The following is a 21,926-nucleotide window of genomic DNA, read 5'->3' on the forward strand; positions in this document are numbered from 1 at the left end:
TCGAATGAGCCCTTTTGAAACGACAACGCTTTCTATAAACACCTTATATACCGACAGGGCATAAATTACAAGCCTTACTCAAAGGTCTGTTAGGGTGCTTGTCTCTAAGACCGAATTTCCAGAGCTTTGAACTTCCAGAACTTTCGAATTTCCAGAATTTCCTGAACGTTAAACAACATGGCTATTTCAAAATTTTGATTGGATGTGTTTGGGGAAATGGTGGACATGAGAGGGGTGTTAGTCGCCTTCCAATCACTTTTGACTATTAAAAAGGGCACAAGCCACTCCAATATCCAATTGAATGAGCGCTTTTCGAAGTTTCTACGACAACTTCTTCAATACGAAGTGCCCTGCTCTAAAGGAAAAATTAATAAATAATACATTGTGCCAACATCGTTCTTAGATCCCGCCAGGACATAACTTAAAACCCTTGCCCTGAGGGTTGTGGGGGAGTGTCCTCCTCTTTACTTAGTCCCCGTTTCTTGTCTCGTTCTTGAGTGTCCCCGTTCTTTACTTAGACAACGCGATCGTGCTGCCTATGATTTATTCAACAACTTTCTATATAAACCTTATATGCCCCTAGGACATAACCTACAACCCTTGCACTGAGGGCTCTGAGGGGGTTATCATCCTAAAAGACCTAATTTCAAGAACGTCCAACTACGTTGTACAGCATTGATATCTGAAAATTTTTATTGGTTGCATTTGGGATAATGGTGGGCATGAGATGGGCGTGAGTCAATATGCAGTCATTTTCAACTATTAAAAAAGGTGCTATCGCTTTCAATTTCAAATTGAATGAGCCCCTTTGTAGTTTCTACGACAAAGCTTTCAATAAAAAATTTATATACCCCAGGGCATAACATGCAACCCTTTCCCTGAGGGCTGTGGGGGGGGGGGTTGTCATTCTTAAATACCTAATTTCCAAAACTTTCAACTACGTTGAATAAAATGGCTATCTAAAAATTTTGTTTGGATGTGGTTGGGGAAAAGGTTGGCGTGACAGGGGGGTTAGTTGCCCTCAAATCACTTTCGACTATTAAAAAGGGTACTATCCCTTTGAATTTCAAATCGAATGAGCCCTTTTTCAAGTTTCTACGACAAAGATCTCAATAAAAACCTTATATGCCCCCAGGTAATAACTTTTAATCCTTGCCCTGAGGGTTGTGGGGGGGTGTCGTTCTCAAAAATATAGATAGATAGATAGATAGATAGATATTTATTGCAAAACAAAAGCCTCTTTGGGCCATGGCAAAAACAAACACAGTTGCACATAAAGTCAAAATACATGATATTAACATATATAACAATAACTAAACATAGCCCATAGAAAATAAAAATAAAATAACATAACAATTGCAACACAAAAGCAAACATAATACTATAAAACTAACTCACATAATTACACACAATTTCACACACATAATAATAATAATAATAATAATAATAATAATAATTCTGTATTCAAAAGCCTGTATACAGGGCCATATACACTATACATCAAATATATCAGGAAAACAAAAGTGAAACTCCCTTCAGCATTTTTATTCCAAACCATAACAAATCTTCTTCACAATAGTTCCTTTTTTATCTTTAGTGCCTGATCAACAAATCTACATAATCTACACATGAGGCTAGGTACCGTCTGAGACAACATGCCCCGAAGTGAAAAATTACTTTCCCCCAAAACACTCTCCCGCCTATCAGTAAGCCCCTGGCACCAGCACAGAAAATTGTTCAGAATTTACTCTTCAATACTACAAATGAGACACATGTACCTCGACACCGGGAACTCATTTGCCCTCACAAATAATTTACTCCTCCATCTTAAAGGCAAACAGTTGGCCCACAGTTGCAACCAATATGACAAATACTTACTTGACAAATTAAATTTAAAGTAAATCTCCTGGCCAAACACCTTTTTAACATCCTTATAAACGCTTAATGTCTCGGATCTCTCAATTTCATTCCCCCCTGTCTGTATCTCCTGATCTTCTAATCTTTGTTTAACTATTCCTATTATATCAATCTGACTAACGGCGGGACCTCTACCATCATTCCATATATATGACAATCATAATCTGTCTAATAAGGATTTAACCCTAAACAGCCACGACCTCTTACGCCCTGAAGCAAGTAGCTCTTCATAGGCCTCTCTAATAAGTTTACCTCGTGGTACCTGCACTATCTTCATCCAAAATCTAACTACCTGAACCAGCCTATGTTTACGGAGCGAAAAAAGCCCTAGCTCCCCCTTCAAAAACTGGGTATGCGTAGTGCTATGGAGGCCGAAAAGCCTTTTGTAATAAGTTACCTGAAGGGTCTCCAGCTGTTCTGCCGCTTCCATCCCCCATAATTCCCCGCCATAATGAATAACTGGCATAATCTTCGTTAAAAAGTTTCTCTTTTGCATTCCTAGACTTTTAAGACCCATGACTGTACCAGTACTCAAAACCGTTTATATAGCCGCTTTCCCCCTTCTTAATGACTCTTTAATGTGAGTACACCCACTACCATTATTTGTAAATATAACACCTAAACATTTCTAATTTTCAACTATCGTTATTTCATCCCCATTAAACATAAACTTACCATTACATTCTTCATCCTTTCTTTTACCAAAAATAACTATTTCTGTCTTCTTAACTTTAAGTTGGAGCTTCTTCAGATCTAAGTAATCTGCAACAAGATCTAACAAAATCTGTAATTCATGGGCAGACTTAGCTACAAGTACGCAATCATCAGCGAAAAGCAAAACTGAAAATAATTTTGAACCAAGGCGCACTGTCGGAGCCCACTTTGTTTCCAAAAACTTGACTATACCAGATATACATATAGAAAACAAACGGGGGGAAAGAGTAATATCTTGTGTTACCCCTTTATGGTTTATATATGCTCTAGAACAACCCTAATCTATTATCTTTACTGCCGCCTTAGTTCCGCAATACATGCTAGTAACTAACCTCACAAAAATACTAAGTAAACCTATACTTCTCAGAATATCTACCAAAAGCACCCTCTCAACATTATCAAAAGCTTTTCTTAGGTCTAGAAAAACTGCATATAGACGGCTTTTCCCTGTTCCATACTTATCGACTAAAGCTCTAAGCACAACTGCCCTATCTGCTGTGCTATAATCTTTCCTAAATCCTCCTTGCTCTTCATTTATAATCTTATTTTTATCTAACCACCTATCTAGCCTCCTATCTAAAAAATTTTCTAACACTTTACTAAAAACTGGTGCTAGAGCTATGGGCCTATAGTTATCATTCCAGCTAGGGTCCCCCTTCTTAAAAAGCGGTATAACAACTGAAGTCTTCCATAATTCTGGCCACTTACCTGTAGGTACAATACTGTTAAATGCTATAACTAATATCGACAAAAACACCGACACAAATTTCTTAACCACCCAGGCTGGTATCCCTTCCAAACCTGGTGCTGAACCTCCTTTCATCTTACTAACTACTTCTCTAACCTCCTCTCATGTCACTTCCCCTACTAATTCATAATCATTCTCCTGCAGCGGGAAAATACTTTCACCTGAACATAACGACTGACTATCCTCTTCTTGCCCTTCACAGTCTCCTTCTAAATTCTCAAAATAACCAGGCCACGACTCCGGTGAAGGCGTTCGACCTGAAATATTAGCTCTTTCCTTTCTCATTCTACTCTAAAATTCTTTAACACTCCCTAGTGTAAAATCCTCCATCATCTTTTTCCTTTCTAAACTATCCCATTCCCTACTTTTCCTCTTCAGCAATTTCTTATATTCCCTATTCTTTTCAACGCTTCTAACCGCAATTCTTCATCCTGGCACTGCCTAACAATTTCTAATTCTGTTTCTACCTCCTGCTTTAACCTTCTACATTCCTCATCATAATATCCTTTATCTCCTAATTTAACTTTCCTTTCTACCACTTTACTAGACCACTGGTGCACTAACTCACATAACTCGGCAAGGACTTCCTCAGCACCGCAATCTAGATTCCTAATCTCCTCTAATCTATCCATTACTTCCGGTCTCGCTATTGTCTCATCCATATCATCAATTTCTTTATTATTTCAATCTTTTTTTAACGGTTTTCGAACTCTAAACTTTTCTTGACCGACTGTCTCATAGCTCTTTCCAATACCGCTCCTCTTACCTTCAATCTCTAAACCCAGCTCTAACTTAACTTGCCAATGGTCTGAACAAACTGACTGAAGTACCTCAACATCAACTGATTGAGCTGCAAGCCCACTGTCAACCAACACATAATCTATCAGACTCCGACGAGCTCCCGACATACAGGTAAACTCCCCTACTCCCCCATCAGTTCCAAATCTCCCATTCTCAATTATTAGACCATTTTCCGAGCAGAGCTCCAAGAGCCTTCTCCCCCAACAATTCACCCTCCTATCCATATCTCTGCTACTTCTAGGCATTCCATACTCAGATGGAACCAAGTCAGGCACTTCTCGGAACGAAACACTCTCCATTTCTAATAAAGCACCCGTATAAGCGTTATAAATCCCCCATAACCATAAAACATCCTCTGTAAAATCCCTTCTTAGTCTACTTAACTCTTCAGCTAACACATCCTATGTTTCCTCTCTATTATAGGAACTATTCTGAGGCGCTATATACACGGATCCTAAAGTCACCCATTTGTTTCTCACTAACTCCAATCGTACCCAAAGAATGTTCTCTGAATTACTAGCAATTCTATGATAACAACGGAAACGAGCTTTACTTAGTAACACGGTTATCCCTCCATAGCAGCGCATGTTTCCAGCTGGCTTTCGCGCAACATGCTCAACACTAAAACCGTCGAATATCGGAGGGTCACTTGCGCTATGCCATGTTTCAACTAACCCTATAATATCGATTGACTTTAAATCTTCACTAATCTGTTTCACTTTATTTTTCACACCTTGTACGTTCCAGGTTACTAAACTTATTCGATGTATATGGCCGGGTTTTTCCTAGTCACTGCGTACCTGTCGCTCTTCGGTATTAGCTGCATCAAAATCTGAATCTTCCGGAGTAATGCGGTAATAGTCACGATATCTGTTACTATAGGGAGTACCTCCACGAGGACCCCTCGACACGTACCGACCAACTCTATTTGGCCAACCACCCGTGGGCGACACTCACCTGGAAACATTCCTACTCTTTCCCCTTGATTGTTCTTCAGGACTAATAACTTCCGATAATTTTCCCTTCTTCTTATCATTACCCTTTAATGGAGACCTCGCTAAAATAGTGTCTTTATGGTAGGTTTTACTGCCAGCAGGTGCGGGGTTATTCACATCAACTTCAACTACTGTTTCCGCATCGCTATCCGACATTGTTGCATCGCTACCCGAATTGTCTTCCGCATTTCCTCGAATAATAACTTTGCTGCCCTTATTAAAGGCGCCTGCAGTAGGTGCTCTTGCCTTTTGTACTTTTTGTGTGGTGCACGGAGTCTTCTTTATAACCTTATTCGATAGCTCATCATATTTAAACATAACATCGTTCACATAGAGTCTGACATCCCTGAGATAAGCAGAATGACCTTCAGAAAGAGTTTTATTCATTTCTACTCTGAGGTGCTTTCTAGCTTCAGGCTGGGCGGGGCTATAATCGGGTGCAGCAGAAAGTCCATATTCTCGTAGAAGTGGATTTCCCTTAAAATCATATTTCTTACATCCATCAAATTCAGCTTTAGCACAATAGGACCCGCCTTCAATCGGAAAGAGTCTCTTACATCACTGCGGGTGAGGCGCAAATTACGTCGTTCAAAACCTTCATAATCTCTTCACTAAGGGTATACCTTCTTGGATCCACCGCCTCAAAGTTGTAGATTATAACATTGCTGCGCTGCAACTCATCCTCTAAACGGTCAGCTCTAAGCATGGCTGACTTTAAATTTTGGCGAACCAGTATCAATTCACTCTTCAGTTTCTCATTAGCTTTTGCGTTCGATTTTAGCTTAACATTCACTTGTGCTAACTGTGCCTCGACAGAAGTTACACTTTCCACAAGTTTCGGGGGAGCGTCCATTTTTGATGTCAATTCCGGCAGCAAATCCAGCTTAAAATTTATCTCTTGTAGAAACTGACTGTTCACTGTCGAATCACCTCTATCCGCTTCCATTGTAACAATAACTAATCAGTGACGTCACCGAGTAATAACAATCCAGTCAAAAAATCCAATCTCCGATTTTTGAGTGCATTCAAGTAATTGCGCAAGATTTAATCCTTTACAAAATTGTGTCACTCTTTAATCCTTTACAAAATATATGTGACCTTCACTGGCGGATGCTGAATGAGAACTCAATATTTTCTATCTGGAAATCAATTACGCTGAACAAAATGGCTATCTCAAAATTTTTATTGGATGTGTTTGGAGGAATGATGGGCGTGGGGGGGACGGCTAGTTACCCTCCAATCACTTTCGACAATTAAAAAGGGCACTAGCCCGTTGAATTTCCAATCTAATGAGCTTTTTTTGAAGTTTTTACGACAACGCCTTCTTTATAAACCTTATATGCCCCCAGGGCATAAGTTAAAACCCTTGCCCTGAGGGTTGTTGGGGAGTGTCCTGCTCAAAAGTATATTTTCTATCTGGAAATCAACTACGCTGAACAAAATGGCTATCTCAAAATTTTTATTGGATGTGTTTGGGGGGGATGCTAGTTGCCATCCAATCACTTTCGAACATTAAAAAGGGCACTATCCCTTTGAATTTCCAATCAAATGAGCCTTTTTTGAAGTTTCTACGACAACACCTTCTATAAAAACCTTATATGCCCCCAGGGCATAATTTAAAATCCTTGCCCTGAAGGTTGTGGGGGGGGGGGGGTTCCTCCTCAAAAATGTATTTTCTGTCTGGAAATAAACTACGGTGAACAAAATGGCTATCTCAAAATTTTGATTGGTTGTTTTTGGGGGAATTATGGGCGTGGGGCGGGGGCTAGTTGCCCTTCAATCACTTTAGACTATTAAAAAGGGTACTAGCCCTTTGAATTTCTAATCTAATGAGCCTGTTTTAAGTTTGTACGACAACGCCTTCTATAAAAAAAAACCTTATATGCCCCCAGAGAATAACTTAAAACCCTTGCCCTGAGGGTTGCGGGGGAGTGTCCTCCTCAAAAATATATTTTCTACCACGAAATCAACTACGCTGAGCAAAATGGCTATCTAAAAATTTTGATTGGATGTGTTTTGGGGAATGATGGTCGCGGGAGGGGGGCAGTTGCCCTTCAATCACTTTTGACTATTAAAAAGGCCACTAGAACTCTCAGTTTCCAATCGAATGAGCCCCTTTTGAAGTTTCTACGACGACGCCTTCCATATGAAGTGCCCATCTCTATTGGGAAAAAAAATAAATAGTACATTGTGCCAACATCGTTCTTATATACCCTCAGGGCATAACTTAAAACCCTTGCCCCGAGGGTTGTGGGGGAGGGTCCTGCTCAAAAACATATTTTGTATCTGGAAATCAACTATGCTAAACAAGATAGATATCTCAAACTTTGATTGGATAGGTTTGGGGAAATGATGGGCGTGGGGGGGCTAGTTGCCCTCCAATCACTTTTGACTATTAAAAAGGGCACTAGCCCTTTGAATTTCCAATCGAATGAGTCTTTTTTGAAGTTTCTACGACAACGCCTTCTATAAAAACCTTATATGCTCCCAGGGTATAACTAAACACCCTTGCCCTGAGGGTTTTGGGGGAGTGTCCTCCTCCAAAACATATTTTCTATCTGGAAATCAACTACGCTGAACAAAATGGTTATCTCAAAATTTTGATTGGATGTGTTTGGGGGAATGATGGGCGTGGGGGGGGGTTGTTGCCCTACAATCACTTTCGACTATTAAAAACCGCACTAGAACTCTCAGTTTCCAATTGAATGAGCCCCTTTTGAATTTTCTACGACGACCCCTTCCATATGAAGTCCTCTGCTCTAAAAGAAAAAAATAATTCATAGTACATTGTGCCAACATCGTTCTTATATGCCCTCAGGGCATAACTTAGAACCATTGCCCTGAGGGTTGTGGGGGAGTGTCCTCCTCCCAAAAAAACATATTTTCTATCTGGAAATCAACTACGTTGAAAAAAATGGCTATATCAAAATTTAGATTGGATGTGTTTGGGGGAATCATGGGCAGGGGGGGCTAGTTGCCCTCCAATCACTTTTGGCTATTAAAAAGAGCACTAGCCAATCCAATTTCCAATCGACTAAGCCCTTTTCGAAGTTTCTACGACAACTTCGATACGAAGGGCCTGGCTGAAGAAGAAAAAAAAACACATTGTGCCCAAATCGTTTTTTACTTAGGCAGCGCTATCGCGCTGCCTATGATAAAATGGCAGAAATTGTAACTTTACTATAACAAAATAAAAGAAATGCTTAGCTAGACTATTGTCCTATAGCTACGGAAGGTTTAATATTTGAATAATCTCCTTTTCTTCTTTTTGCAGCTCGCTTTGACCTTTAACGGTGCTAGAGTACGGATGTCCCATGTGACTGTCGTCTTGTTTGTCCTTACTGGTGCATTTGCGTATTTGAATAGTGCGATGAATCCAATATTATATGCTTTTCTCAGTGAAAACTTCAGAAAAAGCTTTCTAAAGGTAATTAAGCCTGACTTCCAATTTTTTTCTCAATTGATTTTATTTAAAAAAGCAAACGACAAAAGACAGAAAGCAAATTCAGTAGAACATTTTGAACAATTTAGTCACTACTGAGGCTTTCTAGTGCTAGGTACACTCACTTTGATATGAGAGTTATGCAAATGATATGCTCTCTGTAAATGCAGAGACTTTTTTCATTAATAGTGAAAGTACTCTAAAATATGAAAAGCTTCCTTCTTGAAATGTAATAAAAGCAAAACTGTTTCCTTGTAGTGATATTAGTTCACGAAAATGTAGGAGGGGTGAAATTTGGAAAATTTAGGGGTATTTTTTTTTTCAGTTTTTCCAATGCAAATACAAAAATAGGCATTTTTCAACGAAACGGCTAAATAAGAAGCCACTCTCATTTGATCCCACTGTTTTATTGCTACCTGGGTAAACTTAAATTTGGTCAGACCAAAAATGAAAGCGTGGGCTAGTAATCTAATAACTTTCTTTTAGTTGTTTTTTTAAGTATACAGTAAATATTCAGTGTTATTTACCTTTTACAAATCGTGAAATCGACTTTGAAAATGCTGACACAAGAACTTTTGTTTACCTTTGAATAGTAAACAAGACTGTGTTGATAAAAATAGATACATAAAAAAATTGGATTTTTATGCCGATTTTAGATATATAATATTCATATAATTTAATTTTACCCTATCAAAAGCTAGGAGCCTGAGAAAATTTGCCGGATCTTCGAAAAAGGTGGGAAACATCACCAAAATTCAAGCGATTTAATGAACATCACACCATCAGATTCAGCATGTTAGAGAATCCTAATGTTGTTGTTTCAAGCTCCTGTCTACTGTAAAATGTTGAATTTTATTTTTATATTTTTTTATTTTTTGTTTTTTTTTTTTTTTTTCTAAAAGAAAGATCACGGATTCACAATTATTTTTTCCAACTTGAAAAACAATCAGAAGAAAAATTCAGATGAAAGTAAGGAGTAACAGTAAAACTTAAAACGAACAGAAATCATTATATATATGGGGGGGCTGCCCTCTTTTCAACCCTCGTTCTCTACACTAAAGTCTAAAAAAATATAAATTCTTTTAATTCAAACGCAACGTGCTTTGTGTTTGAGCAGTATTTCTTAAAGAAATATGACAATATTTTGAACTTTAGCGTCAAAAGCGAGCGTTGAAGAAAGGCAAGTCCCCCTCATGTGCAGAATAATTTCTGTTTGTTTTAAGTTTTAATGTTGCTCCTTACTTCAGTAAAAAAAATTACCTTTTTTATTTAGCCAAAGTGGCGCGCCACTTTAGGTTAAGTGGCGCGCCACTTAACCTGATGTAAGTTAACCTAGAAATGTTAGGTAACTTAACCTAATCTAACCTAACCTGACCTGGGTGGTGAGGGTCCTACCCGTGTCAGGCTTTCGGCCCCGGGGCCCCGGGGTTAGGGGGGGGGTCACCTTGAAATGTTAGGTAACCTAACCTTGGTGGTGGGGGTCCCCCCCGTGGTAGGCTTTCAGTCCCCGTGGCCCCCGGGGGTGGGGGGCCGTACGTAGGCTAAGCTAGTCTAACCTAAATTAACCTAACCTAACATAATCTAACCTAACCTAACCATACACCTAACTTTTTGTTGAGGGGGGCGGGAGCCCCCCCAAAATAAAAAACCTTCACAAAAGAAACTGCCGTTAATTAACCTAACCTAACATAAGCTAACCTAACCTAACCATACACCTAACTTTTTGTCTATCTCTAACCTAATTCAAGGGATTTCAAGAGCGATAGTTGAGGCGGTGGGGGAGTTCCACACCTAAGAACTTTTCTTTCTCGTACGTAGGCTAAGCTAGTCTATCCTAAATTAACCTAACCTAACATAATCTAACCTAGCCTAACCATACACCTAACTTTTTGTCTGTCTCTAACCTAATCTAATCTAACCTAAGTGATGTGTACGTATGGAAATATTTAAATATATTGAAAATACAGTCCTGGAAATTTTCTCGCCCCCCTCCTTTGAATTGAGTGCTAGTCACTTTAATTCACAATCAAGTGAGTTCTTTTCAATGTTTCTGTGACGAGTCCTTCTGCGAGTACATAGAATATATAAAATTATATATCCAGGATATTCTTAAACCTGATTCCACCTCCCCTCGCGTCATTTAAGTTGTAATAGCTCTGATTTTGGGGCATATTTCAAAATATCTTTTATCAATTTTTTTTCTTTTTTCTTTCTGATTACACAAGAACTGTGAAATCATAGAGTTGATCAATCTTTGATAGTTTTACAGAAATTCTCACTTCCCATTGATGATCTCCTATGTCCAAAACAAAATTGAACGTAACAATTAATTAATCTGCATTGAAGATGTCTCGTTTGACACATTTAGTCTATGCAATGTAAGAAGTATTGTTTTGAAACCATTCTCCGCGAGTGAAAAGTGGCAATTCTAGTGAGTGTTAATTGATACATAGAAAGGTAATTATTGTTCTAAATCAAAAGTTTGCACGATTTCGTAAATAAATAACCGTTAGGTTAGTATATTTAAGAGCTTTGAAAAGCTTTAAAAGTCAGTATATGCTGAAATAGAGGACAAGATAGAAAATAATGGAAGGTTCTTCAAATGCAAGCCCGGCAATATTTGATGTGAGTTCAATAATATGTCTTTTCAATGTGTTTTCCAACAAAAATAAGCAAAATATGACAATTTTTTTCTGAAATTGAAAGCTCTTAGTTTAACTCAGGCATTGAACCTTTGGTAGATATATTGGTTCGAAAATAAACTATTCCCACAATACAGAAAATTTAAGTTTGAACAATTATTCGTTATTATTTCATCATATCTTTGGTTTAGTCTGGTAGCTCTTTACTTTTACTCGAAAAGTGTCCTCTTGTGGGAAATTAAAAATACGACAAAATTACGTACCCATGGTTCTAATTCATATGCTTCAATTAGGGGGGTCAGGACGTTGTAAGAAAAGGAACTATTAATTGAAAGACTCATCAATATTTCTCTTAATATGGTTTTTCATTGTTATTTCTAACGAAAATACGCAAAATACGACGAAATTACGTTCCCATGGTTCTAATTCATATCTATCAAATAGGGGGGTCAGGACGTGGTACTGAAAATGTGTATGAATTCTTCATTTTTAGCCATTTTGCAGAGGTAATAAAGGAATATTTTGTATTTTTTCTAACTTCTGTGTGTTTTCGCAACAGAATGGCTCATATTTAAAACACTTACCCATAGCTAGTTGAAAATGTGTATGAATTCTTCATTTTTAGCCGTATTTCAGTGGTAATATAGGAATATTTTGTATTTTTTCTAACTTTTGTGTTTTTTCTCAACAGAATGTCTCATAATTAAAAAACTTACACATATAATTAAGATTTTGTTTTATATGAAGTAAAATAATGCCTTTGATATTATTTTTTTTTTTTAGTTATTTTTTATATAATTTCTGAAGTTTTTTTTAGCAACAGACTTTATAATATTTAAAACACTTAACCTTAGCTATTTGAAAATGTGTATGAATTATACATTTTTAGCCGTTTTGCAGAGGTAATAAAGGAACATTTTGCATTTTTTCTAACTTTTGTGTGTTTTCGCAATAGAATGGCTCATATTTAAAACATTTACCCTTTAGCTAGTTGAAAATGTGTATGAATTCTTCAGTTTTAGACGTATTGCAGAGGTAATAAAGGAAGATTTTGTATTTTTTCTATCTTTTGTGTGTTTTCGCTACAGAATTGCTCATATTTAAAACACTTACCCTTAGCTAGTTGAAAATGTGTATGAATTCTTCATTTGTACCCGTTTTGCAGAGGTAATAAAGGAACATTTTGTATTTTTTCTAACTTTTGTGTGTTTTCGCAACAGAATGGCTCATATTTAAAACAAAAACACGTAGCTACTTTAAAATGAGAATGAATACAACAAAAAAACAACTTTATCGTAGGAACTAACGTCCTGTTTTTAATTATTTCTAAGTTTTGTGTGTTTTCGCAACAGAATGGCTCATATTTAAAACACTTAACCTTAGCTTGTTGAAAATGTTTATGAATTCTTAATTTTTAGCTGTTGTGTAGAGGTAATAAATGTATATTTTTCATATTTTATAACAGTTTTTATTTATCTAAAAATAATTTCTATTAATTAATAAACAATCACGGAGATATTGGAACTTGTTTATTAAATATACATTTTGAGACGTAATTCAAAGTTAATAAAGTACTAGTTTGTATATTTTCTAAATTTTGTGTGTTTTCTCAACAGAATGGCTCATATTTAAAACACTTAACCTTAGATAGTTGAAAATGTGTATGAATTCTTCATCTTTAGCTGTATTGCAGAGGCAAAAAAGTTACAGCGTTCAGTTTGTAAAACTTTTGTGTGTTTATGCAATATAATTTAAAATTAACAAAACATTGACCCTTTAGCTTTTTGTTATTGTGTATTTATTCTACATTTTTATCCATTAAGATTTTGCACAAAATGAACATTTTTCATTTTTCCAATCTTTTGTGTGTTTACGAAATATAATGTCTCTTATATAAATCATTATAAAATAGATAGAAGAAAATGTGTATGTCTCATAAATTTATAGACGTAATGCAGTGATCAACCTTTAACATTTTGCATTTTTTCTAACTTTTGTGTGTTTTCGCTATAGAATGGCTCATATTTAAAACATTTACCCTTTAGCTAGTTGAAAATGTGTATGAATTCTTCATTTTTAGCCGTATTGCAGAGGTAATAAAGGAATATTTTGTATTTTTTCTAACTTTTGTGTGATTTCGCAACAGAATGACTCATATTTAAAACACTTACCCTTAGCTAGTTGAAAATGTGTATGAATTCTTCATTTTTACCCGTATTGAAGAGGTAATAAAGAAATATTTTGTATTTTTTCTAACTTTTGTGTGTTTTCGCAACAGAATGGCTCATATTTAAAACACTTACCCTTAGCTAGTTGAAAATGTGTATGAATTCTTCATTTTTAGCCGTTTTGCAGAGGTAATAAAGGAATATTTTGTATTTTTTCTAACTTTTGTGTGTTTTGCAACAGAATGGCTCATATTTAAAACACTTGTGTGTGCGTGTAAGTTTTTGTGTGTCTAAGGTTTTGTGTGTGGGTGTTAGTTTTTTGTGTGTGTGTGTAAGTTTGTGTGTGTTTGTGTGTGTGTGTGTGTAAGTTTTTTGTTTGTGTGTGTGTGTGTAAGTTTGTGTATGTGTGTGTGTGTGTGTGTGTTAGTTTTTTTGTGTGTAAGTTTTTGAGTGTGTGTGTTAGTTTACGTGTGTGTGTGTGTGTAAGTTTTGTGTGTGTGTGTGTGTAAGTTTTTGTGCGTGTGTGTAAGTTTTTGTGTGTGTGTGTAAGTTTTTGTGTGTGTGTGAGTTTTGGCGTGTGTGTGTTTGTTTTCGTGTGTGTGTGTGTGTGTGTATGTTTTGTGTGTGTGTGTGTGTGTAAGTTTTTGTGTGCATGTAAGTTTTTGTGTGCATGTAAGTTTTCGTGTGCATGTGTAAGTTTTTGTGTGTGTGTGTGTGTAAGTTTTTGTCGAATGAAAGATCTTAAGCCGAACCGGCCAGCCATCAAAAAAAACAAAAAAAGAGAAAAATCTATAAAAAAACAAAACAACCGAGACTGGGGCCTGTGGAGAGAAAAGGAAAACAACACAAACAACACAACGCGGATATTTCGCCTGTATACAAACAAGGCGTCTTCAGCACGAAAGACACAAAAAAAAAAAAAAAAAAGAAAAAACTAAAAAACAATAAAAACACCACAAAAAAAAAAACAAAAAAAATGTACAAACGGCCCAAAAAAAACCACGTAGGGAAAATATGCTAAAAAAGATTTACTTCAGTGAGGACACCAGAGTAACTGAGGAAAAATAAAAAAACTGTAAATTACTTTAATTATTCAGATGAGAAAAAATCATTTTGTTAGCTATTACTGAATAAAATAGTTTTGGTCTAACATGTAAAATAGTCAACTGGTGATTATTTAAAATCTTTACTCCCTTATTGACAATTGATTAACTCTTTAGAAGGTTATCATAAATTGGGTCAATATTTAAATTACCCGTGTCCCTATTTATGGAAAGGTTAGCAAACATATGTTTTTTAATTTCTATGGCTTCCCTGGCCCATTGGGTGTAACCCTTATCATTAGAAATAGCCAAGGCTTCATCAAATTTTACAAAATGGTCTGGTTGAAGCCAAATATGCTCTGCTAAAGCTGAAACGAAAGTTTCTGGAGGCTTGCTTAATTGTAGGGTTTTTTCTATTGAATTACGGTTTTCAATAAACCTTTCAACAAATTGTTGGTGAGTCCTTCCAATATAGAACTTCCCACAAGAACACGGAATTTTATACACCCCACTTACTAAATTTCCCCGAGTTAAATCCTTACCAGAACTAAAAAAACTACTCATTGGCCTCAGCGATTGGAAACAAGTATCAATACCAAATTTAAGTAAAACCCGTGAAAGTTTATACCCCAAACCAGGTACATATGGTAATGAAATGAAGCTTTTTGATACAACTAAATCTAAAGACTGAGAAACCTCAATAACCCTACTACTATGTTTGGCCCGTCTATTTTTAATTATTTTATCAATGAACTTAATTGGATAACTATTACAAAATAAAATATCCCTCAAGTATAACAATTCTGAATCCAGAAATTCCTGGGAACAGATTTTAAAGGCTCTATCCACTAGTGAAATTACAACCCCCTTTTCACCGACATAGGGTGGCAAGAATGAAAATTTAAATACCTATCATTGTGCGTAGGTTTTCTGTAAATCGAGAAAAGTAAATGGAAATCCCTTTTAATTAATAAAATATCCAGAAAAGGTAATTTATTATTATCCTCAAATTCAACTGTAAATTTAATATTATTATCAAAACTATTTAAATGCTTACAAAAACGGTCTAAGGAGTCCAACCCATGTTTCCAAACGCAGACCACATCATCCATGAACCTACACCAGAAACAAGGGGAGATTCTAAAACTATTTATAGCGGAGGTTTCAATGGCATCTATGAATAGATTTGCCAATAAAGGAGAAAGAGAAGCCCCCATAGGTAAACCAAAAATTTGTCTATAAAACTCCCCTCGAAAACCAAAATAAAAAGAAAATTCATTTACCAGCATAATTAGTTTCATAATGACATCAATATCCAAACTGGCTAACGTCACATCCTGTATTAAATTTAATTGTCTTTCTAATTTACTTTTTAAAGTATCCTCGCACTTTCTTAAATCACAATTTGAAAACATGGACACCACCTCATAACTGCAAATAATTGAACTATCCTCCAGCGTGAAATTTCGCAATTTATTAGTAAGATCAATCGATTTTTTTAAATATGATTTTTGTGTTCCCAAAAGTGGACGCAAAGCAACCGACAACCATTTTCCTAATTTTGAAACAGGTGAAAGAAAAGTTGACACAATGGGGCGGAGGGGGGATCCAGTCTTATGAATCTTAGGTAGACCATAGATCTTGGGTGCCGAACAACCCCTAGGATAATATTTGTTATAAAACTGTGGGGTAATGTGAAAATTATTTTTCATTAACTCTAATTCCTTTCTTGTTGATTTTACATATTTATCTGTAGGATCAAAATCAAGTTTTTTGTATGTAATAGTGTTCAAAATAATGGATTTCATTTGATTATTATAATCTTCAGTGTTCATAATTACGATCGTGTTTCCCTTATCGGCTCTGGTGATAGTAAGGGATTTATCCTTTTTCAAATCAGAAAGGATTTTAATGTCATTTTTTTTGTGAAATGTCTTTACCAATGAAGTTCATATTAAAGGTGTTTAGTTTTCTTACAATCTCAGCTCTGAGTTCTTGAGGAGTATCAGCCTTATCTATAGAAGCCATAATTCCTGATTCCACCTTTGAAATTATTTTTGAATAGGAGACTGGTGTTGGAAAACAGAACTTTGAACCGTTCAACAAAACGGCTTCCTGTTGAATATTAAGAGGCTTAGAAGACAAATTCTTAATTGCTGGACCCAGACAATGACGAGGATAAAAAACATCTGAATCTTGGAAATTCTCAATCAAAAGTTTATTAAACTTGTCAACCAAACGAACCTTGGACAAATGAAGATCATGGCGAAAAGATCTAATGGCCATTTCCTTAATTCGTATAAAAATGTCAGATGGAAGGTTATTTCTTAAAAAGTTTTCAACATAATTTAAGTCCTTAGACAGTTGAAAACGTCTCTGTTTTTGTTCATAAATTACGTGATTTAAAGCTATTAGGCTTAATTTATTTTTTAATTTTGTTTTCATTTTCAGTTCCAAAATGGGTACATATTTTAAAAGATTTCGGAATCACTGATTCGTTCTTGCAATTTTTTAAGAAAATTTGTTGATTTAATAGATTTGCATGTTTTTTAACTAAAGAAAAATAATAATTGACAGAAGCGGCTAATTGTTGCCCGTAAAATTGACTAATTAAAGATCTTAAGCCGAACTGGCCAGCAATGAAAAAAAACCAACAAAGAGAAAAATCTCTAAAAAAAAAAAAAAAAACGAGACTGTGGCCAGTGGAGAGAAAAGAAAAACAACATAAACAAAACAACGCGTATATTTCGCCTTTATAAAAACAAGGCTTATTAAGCACTAAATAAAAAAAAAAAAAAAAAAAAAGATAAACCTAAAAACCAATAAAACCACCACCAAAAAAAAAAAAACAAAACTGTAAAAACGGCGCAAAAAAATCCACGTAGGGAAAAGATGCTAAAATATAGTTACTTCAGTTAGGACACCAGAGTAACTGAGGAAAAATAAAAAAACTGTAAATTACTTTAATTATTCAGTTGCGAAGTAATCCTTTTGTTAGCTATTACTGAAGCAAATCGTTTTGGTCTAACAGGTAAAATAGTCCCCTGGTGATTATTTAAAATCTTTACTCCCTTATTGACAATTGATTCACTCTTTAGAAGGTTACCATAAATTGGGTCAATATTTAAATTACCCGTGTCCCTATTTATGGAAAGGTTAGCAAACATGTTTTTTAATTTCTATGGCTTCCCTCGCCCACTGGGTGTAACCCTTATCATTAGAAATAGCCAAGGCTTCATCAAATTTTAGAAAATGATCTGGTTGAAGCCAAATATGCTCTGCTAAAGTTGAAACGAAAGTTTCTGGAGGCTTGCTTAATTGTAGGGTTTTTTCTATTTAATTACGGTGTTCAATAAACCTTTCAACAAATTGTTGGTGAGTCCTACCAATATAGAACTTCCCACAAGAACACGGAATTTTATACACCCCACTTACTAAATTTCCCCGAGTTAAATCCTTACCAGAACTAAAAAAACTACCCATTGGCCTCAGCGATTGGAAACATGTATCAATACCAAATTTACGTAAAACCCGTGAAAGTTTCTCCCCCAAACCAGGTACATATGGTAATGAAATGAAGCTTTTTGATACAACTAAATCTTAAGACTGAGAAACCTCAATAACCCTACTACTATGTTTGGCCCGTCTATTTTTAATTATTTTATCAATGAACTTAATTGGATAACTATTACAAAATAAAATATCCCTCAAGTATAACAATTCTGAATCCAGAAATTCCTGGGAACAGATTTTAAAGGCTCTATCCACTAGTGAAATTACAACCCCCTTTTCACCGACATAGGGTGGCAAGAATGAAAATTTAAATACCTATCATTGTGCGTAGGTTTTCTGTAAATCGAGAAAAGTAAATGGAAATCCCTTTTAATTAATAAAATATCCAGAAAAGGTAATTTATTATTATCCTCAAATTCAACTGTAAATTTAATATTATTATCAAAACTATTTAAATGCTTACAAAAAAGGTCTAAGGAGTCCAACCCATGTTTCCAAACGCAGACCACATCATCCATGAACCTACCCCAGAAGCAAGGGGAGATTCTAAAACTGTTTATAGCGGAGGTTTCAATGGCATCTATGAATAGATTTGCCAATAAAGGAGAAAGAGAAGCCCCCATAGGTAAACCAAAATTTGTCTATAAAACTCCCCTCGAAAACCAAAATAAAAAGAAAATTCATTTACCAGCATAATTAGTTTCATAATGACATCAATATCCAAACTGGCTAACGTCACATCCTGTATTAAATCAAAGTGTTTTTATAATTTACTTTTTAAAATATCGTCGCACCTTTTTAAATCACAATTTGAATACATGGACACAACATCAAAACTGCAAAGAATTGAACTCTCCTCCAACGTGAACTTGCGCAATTTATTAGTAAGATCAGTCGAATTTTTTAAATATGATTTTTGTGTTCCCAAAAGTGGACGTAAAGCTACCGACAACCATTTTCCTAATTTTGAAACAGGTGACAGACAAGTTGACACAATGGGGCGGAGGGGGATCCAGTCTTATGAATCTTAGGTAGACCATAGATCTTGGGTGCCGAACAACCCCTAGGATAATATTTGTTATAAAACTGTGGGGTAATGTGAAAATTATTTTTCATTGACTCTAGTTCCTTTCTTGTTGATTTTACATATTTATCAGTAGGATCAAAATCAAGTTTTTTGTATGTAATAGTGTCCAAAATAATGGATTTCATTTGATTATTATAATCTTCAGTGTTCATAATTACGATCGTGTTTCCCTTATCGGCTCTGGTGATAGTAAGGAATTTATCCTTTTTCAAATCAGAAAGGATTTTAATGTCATTTTTTTGTAAAATGTCTTTACCAATGAAGTTCATATTAAAGGTGTTTAGTTTTCTTACGATCTCAGCTCTGAGTTCTTGAGGAGTATCAACCTTATCTATAGAAGCCATAATTCCTGATTCCACCTTTGAAATTATTTTTGAATAGGAGACTGGTGTTGGAAAACAGAACTTTGAACCTTTCAACAAAACGGCTTCCTGTTGAATATTAAGATGCTTAGAAGACAAATTCTTAATTGCTGGACCCAGACAATGACGAGGATAAAAAACATCTGAATCTTGGAAATTCTCAAACAAAATTTTATTAAACTTGTCAACCAAACGAACCTTGGACAAATGAAAATCATGGCTAAAAGATCTAATGGCAATTTCCTTAATTCGTATAAAAATTTCAGTTGGAAGTTTATTTCTTAAAAAATTTTCAACAGAATTTAAGTCCTTAGACAGTTTAAAAAGTCTCTGTTTTTGTTCATAAATTACGAAATTTAAAGCTATTAGGCTTAATTTATTTTTTAATTTTGTTTCATTTTCAGTTCCAAAATGGCTACATATTTTAAAAGATTTCGGAATTACTGATTCCTTCCTGCAATTTTTTAAGAAAATTTGTTGATTTAATAGATTTGCATTTTTTTTGACTAAATAAAAATAATAATTGACAGAAGCGGCTAACTGTTTCCCGTACAATTGACGAATGAAAGATCTTAAGCCGAACCGGCCAGCCATGACAAAAAAACAACAAAGATAAAAATCTCTAAAAAAAAAAAAAAAAAAACGAGACTGTGGCCAGTGGAGAGAAAAGAAAAACAACAGAAACAAAACAACGCGGATATTTCGCCTTTATACAAAAAAGGCGTTTTAAGAACTAAATACAAAAAAAAAAAAAAACAAGATAAAACAAAAAACAAATAAAACCACCACAAAAAAAACAACAAAAAAAATGTCCAATCGGCGCAAACTAATCCACGTATGGAAATGATGCTAAAATAGAGTTACTTCAGTGAGGACACCAGAGTAACTGAGGAAAAATAAAAAACTGTAAATTACTTTAATTATTCAGTTGCGAAATAATCCTTTTGTTAGCTATTACTGAAGCAAATCGTTTTGGTCTAACAGGTAAAATAGTCCCCTGGTGATTATTTAAAATCTTTACTCCCTTATTGACAATTGATTCACTCTTTAGAAGGTTATCATAAATTGGGTCAATATTTAAATTACCCGTGTCCCTATTTATGGAAAGGTTAGCAAACATATGTTTTTTAATTTCTATGGCTTCCCTGGCCCATTGGGTGTACCCCTTATCATTAGAAATAGCCAAGGCTTCATCAAATTTTACAAAATGGTCTGGTTGAAGCCAAATATGCTCTGCTAAAGCTGAAACGAAAGTTTCTGGAGGCTTGCTTAATTGTAGGGTTTTTTCTATTGAATTACGGTGTTCAATAAACCTTTCAACAAATTGTTGGTGAGTCCTACCAATATAGAACTTCCCACAAGAACACGGAATTTTATACACCCCACTTACTAAATTTCCCCGAGTTAAATCCTTACCAGAACTAAAAAAACTACCCATTGGCCTCAGCGATTGGAAACATGTATCAATACCAAATTTACGTAAAACCCGTGAAAGTTTCTCCCCCAAACCAGGTACATATGGTAATGAAATGAAGCTTTTTGATACAACTAAATCTAAAGACTGAGAAACCTCAATAACCCTACTACTATGTTTGGCCCGTCTATTTTTAATTATTTTATCAATGAACTTAATTGGATAACTATTACAAAATAAAATATCCCTCAAGTATAACAATTCTGAATCCAGAAATTCCTGGGAACAGATTTTAAAGGCTCTATCCACTAGTGAAATTACAACCCCCTTTTCACCGACATAGGGTGGCAAGAATGAAAATTTAAATACCTATCATTGTGCGTAGGTTTTCTGTAAATCGAGAAAAGTAAATGGAAATCCCTTTTAATTAATAAAATATCCAGAAAAGGTAATTTATTATTATCCTCAAATTCAACTGTAAATTTAATATTATTATCAAAACTATTTAAATGTTTACAAAAAAGGTCTAAGGAGTCCAACCCATGTTTCCAAACGCAGACCACATCATCCATGAACCTACCCCAGAAGCAAGGGGAGATTATAAAACTTTTTATAGCGGAGGTTTCAATGGCATCTATGAATAGATTTGCCAATAAAGGAGAAAGAGAAGCCCCCATAGGTAAACCAAAAATTTGTCTATAAAACTCCCCTCGAAAATCAAAATAAAAAGAAAATTCATTTACCAGAATAATTAGTCTCATAATGACATCAATATCCAGACTGGCTAACGTCACATCCTGTATTAAATCAAAGTGTTTTTCTAATTTACTTTTTAAAATATCCTCGCACCTTTTTAAATCACAATTTGAATACATTGACACAACATCATAACTGCAAAGAATTGAACTCTCCTCCAGCGTGAAATTTCGCAATTTATTAGTAAGATCAGTCGAATTTTTTAAATATGACTTTTGTGTTCCCAAAAATGGACGTAAAGCTACCGACAACCATTTTCCTAATTTTGAAACAGGTGACAGACAAATTGACACAATGGGGCGGAGGGGGGATCCAGTCTTATGA

At 35.2% G+C, this 21,926-nt stretch overlaps 1 protein-coding gene across 1 annotated transcript in view; it reads left to right on the forward strand.

Moving 5' to 3' along the window:
* The window catches only part of LOC148954481 (somatostatin receptor type 2-like), a 235,302-nt gene that overhangs the window by 146,733 nt on the left and 66,643 nt on the right, over positions 1-21,926 (forward strand). Inside the window, exon 6 of the mRNA XM_089087110.1 lies at positions 8,450-8,602. Within this exon, the coding sequence (XP_088943236.1) occupies positions 8,450-8,602 (153 nt within the window). The remainder of the gene's footprint in view (positions 1-8,449; positions 8,603-21,926) is intronic.

The sequence above is a fragment of the Artemia sp. Qi Xiang Cuo genome, chromosome 3 (assembly GCF_049724085.1).
Source record: "Artemia sp. Qi Xiang Cuo chromosome 3, ASM4972408v1, whole genome shotgun sequence".
Lineage (NCBI taxonomy): Eukaryota > Metazoa > Arthropoda > Branchiopoda > Anostraca > Artemiidae > Artemia > Artemia sp. Qi Xiang Cuo.